Source organism: Physeter macrocephalus, chromosome 8, assembly GCF_002837175.3.
Source record: "Physeter macrocephalus isolate SW-GA chromosome 8, ASM283717v5, whole genome shotgun sequence".
NCBI classification, from domain to species: Eukaryota; Metazoa; Chordata; class Mammalia; order Artiodactyla; family Physeteridae; genus Physeter; species Physeter macrocephalus.
In genome coordinates, this window is record NC_041221.1 from 136,410,747 (window position 1) to 136,419,800 (window position 9,054).

At 50.8% G+C, this 9,054-nt stretch overlaps 2 protein-coding genes across 6 annotated transcripts; one reads left to right on the top strand and one right to left on the bottom strand.

The window, feature by feature from the left end:
- The first annotated feature begins 1,640 nt into the window (after positions 1 to 1,640).
- On the top strand, positions 1,641 to 7,018 carry TMCO6 (transmembrane and coiled-coil domains 6). Of its 5 annotated transcripts, none has more exons than XR_447776.4 (12): positions 1,641 to 1,818; positions 1,953 to 2,065; positions 3,589 to 3,704; positions 3,811 to 3,994; positions 4,253 to 4,357; positions 4,534 to 4,619; positions 4,852 to 4,968; positions 5,185 to 5,296; positions 5,411 to 5,597; positions 5,741 to 5,835; positions 6,275 to 6,414; positions 6,660 to 6,797. XR_447776.4 is itself a non-coding variant. In XM_007107939.4 (12 exons), exons 1-12 carry the CDS (start codon positions 1,734 to 1,736, stop codon positions 6,771 to 6,773), a joined length of 1,470 nt encoding a protein of 489 aa, XP_007108001.1. In that variant the 5' UTR covers positions 1,645 to 1,733; the 3' UTR covers positions 6,774 to 7,018. The 5 variants fall into 5 exon arrangements, 4 of the variants coding, with proteins under 4 accessions (XP_007108001.1, XP_028349110.1, XP_007108000.1 ...); XM_007107939.4 differs by having other exon boundaries at positions 1,645 to 1,818; positions 5,741 to 5,823; positions 6,247 to 6,414; positions 6,660 to 7,018; XM_007107938.4 differs by having other exon boundaries at positions 1,649 to 1,818; positions 6,247 to 6,414; positions 6,660 to 6,899.
- Positions 7,019 to 7,053: 35 nt separating this feature from the next.
- On the bottom strand, positions 7,054 to 8,966 carry NDUFA2 (NADH:ubiquinone oxidoreductase subunit A2). Its single transcript, XM_007107941.2, has 3 exons — positions 8,816 to 8,966; positions 8,587 to 8,693; positions 7,054 to 7,369 (listed from the first exon to the last, which is right to left on the bottom strand). The coding sequence occupies exons 1-3, from the start codon at positions 8,914 to 8,916 to the stop codon at positions 7,278 to 7,280; spliced, it is 300 nt and encodes a 99-aa protein (XP_007108003.1). The 5' UTR covers positions 8,917 to 8,966; the 3' UTR covers positions 7,054 to 7,277.
- Between the last annotated feature and the right edge of the window lie 88 nt (positions 8,967 to 9,054).

Sequence of the window (9,054 nt, forward strand, 5' to 3'; positions counted from 1 at the left end):
CTTTTTTTTTTCTGGCCTCACAGCTTGAAGGATCTTTGTTCCCCCACTAGGGATTGAACGCAGGCCCTTGGCAGTGAAAGTGGGAGTCCTAACCCCTGGACCACCAGGGAATTCCTTCAATAAAAGTTCTTAAGTGCTACCAGGACTCTACTCTCTTGGAGCTGTGAAGGCGGTTTGGGAGGAGACAACGTCAAACAACTACACTGTAACTTAATGTCAGCTGTGAAAAGGGTTATGAAGGAGAAGCGTACGGTGCTATATGCTCTCATAACGGGGGCACTGGTCCAGTAGTTCTGAGTAGGGGACACTGGAGATCTCGAGGACAGTGTTAATTAAGGGAAGAGTGCTGGTTGTAGTGAGGGTGGGGTGGCAGAGACAGGGCTCTAGACAGTGGAACAGCCTGTGCAAAAGCCCAGAAGAGAAAAAGTGCAGGGCTTATTCAGGGAACAAAGATCCTAGGAGAGATAAGTAAGGTAAGGCTGGAGAGGTATGCAGGGATTAGACCATGTAGGGCTTAGTTGGCCACAATTCAGATTTTGAGGGTATGGAACACAGTTTTTGTTTGTTTGGCTGCGGCGGGCGGCTTGCGGGATCTAGTTCTCCGACCACGTATTGAACCTGGGGCCATGGCAGTGAAAGTACCCAGTCCTAACCACCGGACGCCAGGGAATTCCCTGGAGCACTGTTTTTAATTCACCAGTTTCCTCAGTACCTACTAGATTAGTGGCCCTCAAAATTTGACGAAAGAACTACTTTATCCTGAAAATAACGCCATTCACTTTTTAAAAGTATTTTTTAATTTTTTATTTATTTAATACATTTATTTATTTTTGGCTGCGTTGGGTCTTCGTTGCTGTGCACGGGCTTTCTCTAGCTGCAGCGAGCAAGGGCTACTCTTTGTTGCGGTGCGCGGGCTTCTCATTGCAGTGGCTTCTCTTGTTGCGGAGCACAAGCTCTAGGTGCACAGGCTTCAGTAGCTGTGGCACGTGGGCTCAGTAGTTGTGCCTCTCTGCCTCTAGAGCACAGGCTCAGTAGTTGTGGCGCGCGGGCTTTGTTGTTCCCTGGCATGTGGGATCTTCCTGGCCCAGGGGTCGAACCCGTGTCCCCGGCATTGGCAGGCGGATTCTTAACCACTGCGCCACCAGGGAAGCCCTTGCGGTTCACTTTTATTCAGAACAGTGACACATAATTGAATTTGTTTCCTTTTTCTCACCTGAAAAATGAGGATAATTGTCATGGCGAACATTCAATAAGGTAATGCACTTCCAGGGGTTAGCCAGCTTTCATCACTGAGAGCCGTGTTATTGGTGAAATGGCGTTCGACATCTTCCTAGAACTCGGGGTAGTTTTGAATGTTCGTTTAGAATCTGTTATGGATGGGGAGGTTGTGTTTGCTGAGTGGAAGATGACGCTAGGGGCCTGCAGCTGTCCGAGTCGAGGTTGAGTTACTTCCTTTACTAGATCTGAAGCCGAGAAGCCCGAGGCCAAGGGGAGGGGCAGCTATCTGGAATTCGCTCGTCTAGAGATCCCACTCCTCCTCTAAACTTCGCTCTGCCCCGTCCCGTCCCGCCCGTGGTCGCTTCCCCTGTTCCGCCCCGCCTTCACTTCACTTCATGCCCCGCCCACTGGCACCTCCCCTTCCGCTCTGCGCTGCGGCTGCGCAGTCTGTACCATCTTCTAGAACCCTGGGATCTGTTCCGTGCTCTCTGGTGAAGGGTTACTGCAGTTCCATCATGTGGAGCCGAGAGCGGGGCCGCCTCAAGCCGTTACGCTGCGGGGTGGAGGAGCTACGGTGCCGCCGGCGGGAGCGGGAGGCAGGTGAGGGCGGGCGAGGGAACACGGGAGGTTGAGGGTATGGCGGTCGGAGTAGGGGTGGGGAGGCTTCCAGGGTTGGAGATGGGTTCTGGGTCCTGGGTGCTCCTCCCATGATCAAGCGGCTCCTTTGCTCCAAGCACTGCGGAAGGCACGGAGAGAGCAGCAGCTGGTCAGCAAGAGGCTGCTGAGAGACGAAGCCTTGGAGGAAGCCGAGGAGGGATGTGTGGCCGTGATCTTCGGGGAAGCCGAGGTGAGGGGGTAGGGTGCTTGGTGAGAACCACACCAGGTAGCGGCAAATACCTTCTCTTGTACTCGAGGTCCGCCCCCAGACCTGAACGCCGTCCCTTCAACACCTCCTTCCGTCTAGTGGGCCAAGCCGGAAACCAGGGAATCATGCTCGACAACTCTATCCTTCATCCCCACGTCAATACATCATCAAGTCGTAGCCCCCCCCGCTTTTTTTTAACCTCCTAAAGAGCTGTGGAGCCTTTTAAATGGCGTTGCCATCACGATCGCCACCACCCTCTTCTCTGAATACTTAACAGCAGCCTCCTAACAGGTCATCTGCAGAAATTTTGCCTCCTCAAGTTAATTCTCTATACATCAGTCAGATGCGTCTTTTAAAATCACAGCCAAAATCCTTCCTATGATCTACACTGTCCAGCATGGTCTAACCTCTGCTACTTCCAACCTTATCAGTTCATTCATTTCAGCCAAATTGTCCTCTTTTCAGTTCTTGGAACAATATACCAGGCTCTTTCCTGTCTCAAGGCCTTTGCATTTGCTGCATCTAAAGTGGGTCTGCAGAGTATTAATCATACTAATTGTTTGCTTGTTACCGTTTCTCCAACTAGACTTTAAATCCACAGGAACTTGGGCCTTATCTTATTTGTCATCATTGAAAACTCAGATGCCTATACAGTATCTGGCATATAGTAGATGATCAGTATTTATGGAATAAGTGAATGAAAGAATTTCTTTCAGCTCATTTATTCATTCAGCAAGCATTGGGCATCCCCTGTTTATATTATGTTTACATGTATAGTTTACAAAGCACTTATACCTAGGTTATACCATTTATTCATTGTGTGCTTACTTTATACCAAGGCATCTATGCTGGGTACTGAGGTACAGAAAGATGAATAGAGAGTCCCTTTCTTTGACGTGTTCACAACTCATTGAAGGAGACAGATGTGCTCCTACCTGTCATGAAGGAAACATGAGGCACAATAGAAACCCCTGAGTCTTCCAAAGGGAGCCAGAAAGAGCTAACTTCCCAGAGGCAGTGAGAGCAGAAATCTAAAGGAAGTGGAGGACCTGGGGAGGGTATCCCAGGCAGAAAGAATAGATTATGCGAAAGCTTGGAAGCATTAAAAAACACGTCATGTGATGCGCAGTGTTGTTGCAGTGTCGACTGCATGGGGAGAATCGCTAGAGGGATAGGTTATGTCAGGCTGAGAGGTTTAAATGTTATCCTTGAAATAACACACTTAAAAGGCAGAGTAGATGTTATGCCCATTTTTCTGGTGAGAAACTGGGGTTTAGTCCCCTGTAGTGTAAGTGGCAGGGCTTGTATTAAACCCAGTTCTGATTCCTTCTTCTGTCCACTCTACTGCAAGGTTGGCACTTATTGGCCATATTAGTGTGAATGATGAGTTCTAGGGATAGTGCCATATTGAAGGGCTTACAGCTGAAGTGGGCAGAGCAGAACTCATGCCTTGCTTTCTGGCAACTATGTGTTGCCATCTCTCTTCTCCCTGCCCTGGGCTCCAGATCCAGCAGTTCCTGCGGTTAGCCCAGCGGGGGACAGAGGAAAAGGAGAGAGAGGGGGCTCTGGTCAGCCTTCGGCGAGGCTTGCAGCGCCCTGAGACACAGCAGACCTTCATCAGGTCAGTGTGGGTGGTGTGAGTGTGTGGCTGGGGCTCTGAGGGATGGGAAGGAGTGTGGGGGGGATGGGCCACTGGCTGAGCAGGGCTCTGGTGCTCACTCATGTAGGCTGGAGGGCAGCATTCGGACCCTAGTCGGGCTCCTGACCAGCAACCGGGCCCTGCTGCAGCTTGAGGCGGCTCGGTGCCTTCATGAGCTGTCTCACTCTGAGCAGTCTGCAGTAGTTGAGGCCTGCCTGCCAGCCACTTCCTACCTTCTCACCTACCTCTCCGGTCACAGCTCAGACTTTATAGTAAGCCCTGCCCCTTCCTATCTTGTTCTTGGTTTGGATTTAAAAATTGTGCTTTTGGGTCCAGTTTGAGCTGGCAGGTAGGCAAAAGAGGAAAACCTGTTTCTCCTGATGCCCCCAGCCATAAACACACCCATCATCTCCCATTCCCCTGTGCCCCGATCCTCAAGGACAGGTATGCTCCAGCTTCCCCACTCCCACCCCTACCCCACCCCGGCCTGAGACAGGCCAAGCCCAGTGCTTTTGTTGTCCTGCTCTCAGGAGCTCTGTCTGTATACACTGGGTAACCTGATTGTGGAGAGTGAGGCTGTGAGAAGGCAGCTCCTGCCACAGGGCATTGTTCCAGCCTTGGCTGCCTGCATCCAGGTAAGTGTCCACCTCCTTGCTTCCTCTCTGGGCACCCCTCCCCTCATGTCTCTCCACATGCCCCACCTGCTTTGGGTGGGCAGCTCCAGCCTCTGCCCTGTGCTAAGGGCTTGAAAGTCTCAGGAAATCTTATGGCCTAGGTTCCAGAGTCAGATCCCTACTCTGTCTGCTTCTAGTCTCCCCATCTGACTGTGCTGGAAGCTCTTGGATATGCCTTGTCCCAGCTTCTGCAGGCTAAGGAAGCTCCAGAGAAGATCATCCCGTAAGTAAAATTGAGTCTCCAGATGTGTAGGCAGGTGTGACCTACTTGGTGGTGTAGCCCCTGATGCCTGATCGAGTCTTGTTTCCAAAGCTGTTGCACATTTCAACTCCATATGCCTGACTGGGAAGAGCTTTGGGTTTGGACACTTTCCCACCTGCTCTCAGGGTTTGGGAAGAGTGACTGGCATCTCGCCTTCTGTGGTTCCTACTCACAGCTCTGCTTCTACTGACAGCTCTGTCCTGGGCTCCACTCTCCCCCAACATATGCTGCAACTGTTGCAACCTGGCCCAAAGCTGAACCTTGGAGTAGCTGTGGAGTTTGCCTGGTGCCTTCACTACATCATCTGCAGGTAACAGGCCAATTGGGAAAGTGCCACAAACCTCCCCTGGGGCTTCCTTCCATGACACTCAGGTTTTTGAACTTTGGTTTCTGGAATTGTTGTGGTGAGTTTTCTTTGTTCTATGGTCCTCTCTTCTTGGAGCTCAGGAAACCCACAGACCTAGGCCATTTGCCACCTTAAAGGTAGAATTGACTGAGTAGTGACTACTTGCTTCCTATTGCCCAGCCAGGTCAACAATGCCCTGCTCATCACCCAGGGCGCTCTGTCCACCCTGGGGCTGCTGCTGTTGGACTTGGCTGGGGCTGTCCAGAGAACTGAGGATGCAGGACTGGAGCTGGTAGGTGAAGAGGACAGGTCAGCATCTGGGTGACCTTTCTTTTTACTCAGCTCCTGCTCCAGTGTGCAGGTTGCCCCTTCCTCCTTAAACCTGAACCCTAACTCGTCCTTGCAGCTGGCATGCCCTGTGCTTCGGGGTCTAAGCAACTTGCTAACAGAGGCAGCAGCAGAGGCTGTGGGAAGGCAACTGCAGCTCCGAGATGAGCGTGTTGTGGCAGCCTTATTTATCCTTCTGCAGTTCCTCCTCCAGAAACAGCCCAGCCTGCTTCCTGAGGGCCTCTGGCTCCTTAACAACCTCACTGGTAAGCACCATAATCTGCCTAGGCCCGGACCTTTAGATACTGGGAATAATTCCTCATCGCCTGGGCTGAGGTGGGTAGGATTGGGAGTGGGTTGGTTTCATGCCCCATTTGGAGGAACTTCACCCTGACATTTTCCCTTCCAGCAAACAGTCCTAGTTTCTGCACCTCCTTGCTCTCCCTGGATCTGATTGAGCCCCTCTTGCACTTGTTGTCTGTATCTAATGTGGTGAGCGTGTTGGTAGGTATTGGGGTCACTTGAGTCCAAGGTCTGGTGGCCAAAGTGTAACAGTGGGAGCAGCCCTGAGCCCTAAGAAGTACCCTTAGCTGAGAGCTGGCAGGTGGTGTGGTATGGATGGCTTCAGGGCCAGACCATCAGTCATAGACCAGACAGTCTAGGTGTGAGTCCCTAAACTGTAATTTACTAGTAACTAACCTTGGGCAAATCAACTAACCACCTTAAGCTTCAGTTTCCTCATTTATAATTGGGAATAGTAATCCTACCTGAGGGTGGCTGAGGGGATTACAGAATATGCATATAAAAGTGCTTGGCACGGTGCCTGCGCATGTGGTCAGCATTCCATAGAAGCTATCGTTAAAATCTTTGGTTTTCATCGTCTGTGGGGACTGTGTACATGTATCTTGTCTGCAGGTGCTCACGGTTCTGTGCAACGTTGCAGAGAAAGGTCCTGCTTACTGTCAGCGTCTATGGCCAGGGCCCCTGCTCTCCTCCTTGCTGGACACGTTGGCCTTCTCTGACACTGAAGTAGTAGGCCAGAGTTTGGAGCTGCTGCAACTGCTGTTCCTCTATCAACCAGGGGTGGGTTTCTGGCCTTAGTCCCCAATCCTTCTGTTCTGAAGCCTCTGGTCTCACCATGGCCCCTTTCCTTCCAGTAACTTTAGTCATTTCTCTGGGCCTGGCTAGCCTATGTGGGCTACAGGTCCGAACTTCCATACTCTTGTTGGGAATGCATTCTTCCAAGAGGTGGGCTAACCCATAAGGCTGTGGTAATTGCGTGTTAGCACTGAGGGACCGTGTTGCATCCTTTTCTTCCCTGCTCTCAGGCTGCCCAGGCCTTCTTGCAGCAGTCAGGGCTGCAGGCCCTACAAAGGCATGAGGAGGTGGCACAGCTCCAGGATCGTGTGCATGCTCTCCAGCAGATAGCTCTTCATGGGTGACTTGACTTCTCGAAGTCATGTACTCCACTCCCCATCTCCCCCACTCCCCAGCTTCCTGGCCCACAGAGCCCCTTTGGGAGGTTTAGAACCATAATGACATCATGCCCTCTGCTCCCACACCTAAGCCTAAGTCAAGATCTCTGGATCCCAGCTCCTCCTGTTTTACCCAGCAGGGTCCAGGCGGGAGGACCAGAGGGAACCCAGTGTGGCCTACTTAATCTGGGTCCATAGAATCTCCTTTTTTCTTTTTTTTTTTTTTTTTGCTTCAGCAGCTGGTGGCTTTTGATGGGATGGAATAAAATAAGTTTTATTTTTATATTCAGCTGCTTTGCCTCATTTGATTACACAATAAGGGGTAGTCGGTGGAATGAGAAGCAGAACATCCTGAGACAGCATTTTCAGCACAAGGTTTATAAAGAGCAGAAGAACACATTTCTCCACATTGTACTCAGTCCAGCAGAGCTCAGGCTCTGGGGCTCTTGCTCTTAATCCTCAGTGGAGGCTTCAGGCTTTGCCACTTAGCACATTCTCCAGGGCTCTGGTTACCTGATCAGCACTGAAGTTGTTCAAAGAGACATTCTTCTCTTGGCCAAATGCTGAAGAGAGAGGGAGGTGATTAAGTATCCACTCTGCACTGTACGGGCTACCAAAGTATAATAAAAGGTCTCTGTCTTCAACTTACACTCTTGGTAGGATAGGAAGGGTAGTAGAATTTTGGCTGATTCTGGGTGGTCATAATGGGAAGGAAAGTGTTTCAGGGACGTTTTAAGAGACATGGTAGGCATTTATTATTAACCATTGTGAGCAGTGTATTACATGAGCCTGCCTTTTAATGGCGCCCATTCAATGGTTCCCGTTGTTCATCTAAACTAAAGTTATTTGTGTCCATCTCCTTCTCTAGTCTACTGGCTTTTGGAAGGAAAACCTTTGTTCCTCCTCCAAACAATGTTTAGTGCATGGCATACTGCAGTTGTCCACTGTTATAATGGATCTGCCTTGGGTGTGACTCCCTGCCGTCCCCCAGACATTCCTAGGGCGAGGTTTAGTTACAAGCCGTGATTAAAAATGCCATTATTCAGTAAGTATAAATATTTATTGTGTGTCCCTGTGTGTCAGGCAACATGACAGTAATTTTCAAATTGTGGTAAAATGACACATAGGTAATATATTAATAAGTATGTGGTAAAATTATATAGGGTAGAGGGGCAGTGTTACATAACTGGCTGGGGAATGCCTTTTTGAGGAGGTTGAATTATAACAAAGAGTCAGCCATGGAAGTCTGACAGAAGTGCAGTCTAGGAAGGGGGAACAGATGTAGAAGCTCAACCCTGTTATACATCCTAGCTGAATAACCAAAGAATCCACCCCTCATATTAATTAAGGTTAAATGAGATTTAGGCAGGAAAGCACTCAGCACAGGGCCTAGCAGTAAGTGTTCAACACAGTCATTATTTTAGGTTTTTACTATTGAGATTCTCACACTACCTGGACCAGCACTGACCACACAATTTGGAAGGGCCTACACTGATGGACTGGACCAGCATCCCTTCTCCCCGATCTGAAGCCTGTTCTGAATTACAAAAACGACAGCTCCTGATCCCTGTGCAGGACAGGGCCCGCCTCCACATAGACGTTATTGGGACACAAACATCCTGTAACCCTGCAAATGTATATTTCCTTATGTGCAACGAGGTCAACGGCAAGTCCGAATTCAGTCCCTGTACAGGTTTCTGTGTGACCTTGGGCGGCCCTTTCTTTTCTCCAACCCTTGTTACTCCACCGGGATCTCAGGCCCCTGGCGTCCTGTGCTCACCGTAGCGGGCCCATAGCTTGGGCTGCACATCGGAGCACTCGCGGATTAAGAAGGGCATGTCGGGATTCGCCTTCTTCAGCTCCACATAGCGTTTCTCGATGAAGTCCCTGCAGGGCCGAAGAGAGCACCGTGCGTGCGGTGTGGCCGCGGGCCTCCTCAAACACCCGGGAGGTCGAGGTCGTGACCCCGGCGCCCCGAAGCCCACCCGCCTCACCGGGCCGCGCCTCACCTGACTCCCTGGCTTCCGGGCGAGCGCTGGCATAAGTGGATACGAATCTCACGGAGGCCCAATTTGGCACGGATCCCCCTACTCGCTGCGGCAGCCGCCATGCGGGCTAGTACCAAATCATCCACCCTAGACCTTCCGGCCAAGTGATCCTATCAGAACAGCCGCGGACGCTCCAGCCCCGGGATAGGTTGGCTGACGTAAGGGGAGGGGCCAAGCTTAGCCAATGCCATAAAAACATT

Bases quoted from the DNA above. Each gene is read 5' to 3' on its own strand.
- NDUFA2 (XM_007107941.2), bottom strand. From the start codon at position 8,916: ATGGCGGCTGCCGCAGCGAGTAGGGGGATCCGTGCCAAATTGGGCCTC. The intron at 8,694-8,815 runs GTGAGGCGCGGC...TCGGCCCTGCAG, and splicing joins CCCGGAAGCCAGGGAGTCAG to GGACTTCATCGAGAAACGCT. The intron at 7,370-8,586 runs GTGAGCACAGGA...CTCTCTCTTCAG, and splicing joins CAAGCTATGGGCCCGCTACG to CATTTGGCCAAGAGAAGAAT.
- TMCO6 (XM_007107938.4), top strand. From the start codon at position 1,734: ATGTGGAGCCGAGAGCGGGGCCGCCTCAAGCCGTTACGCTGCGGGGTG. The intron at 2,066-3,588 runs GTGAGGGGGTAG...CCTGGGCTCCAG, and splicing joins TGATCTTCGGGGAAGCCGAG to ATCCAGCAGTTCCTGCGGTT. The intron at 3,705-3,810 runs GTCAGTGTGGGT...TCACTCATGTAG, and splicing joins ACACAGCAGACCTTCATCAG to GCTGGAGGGCAGCATTCGGA.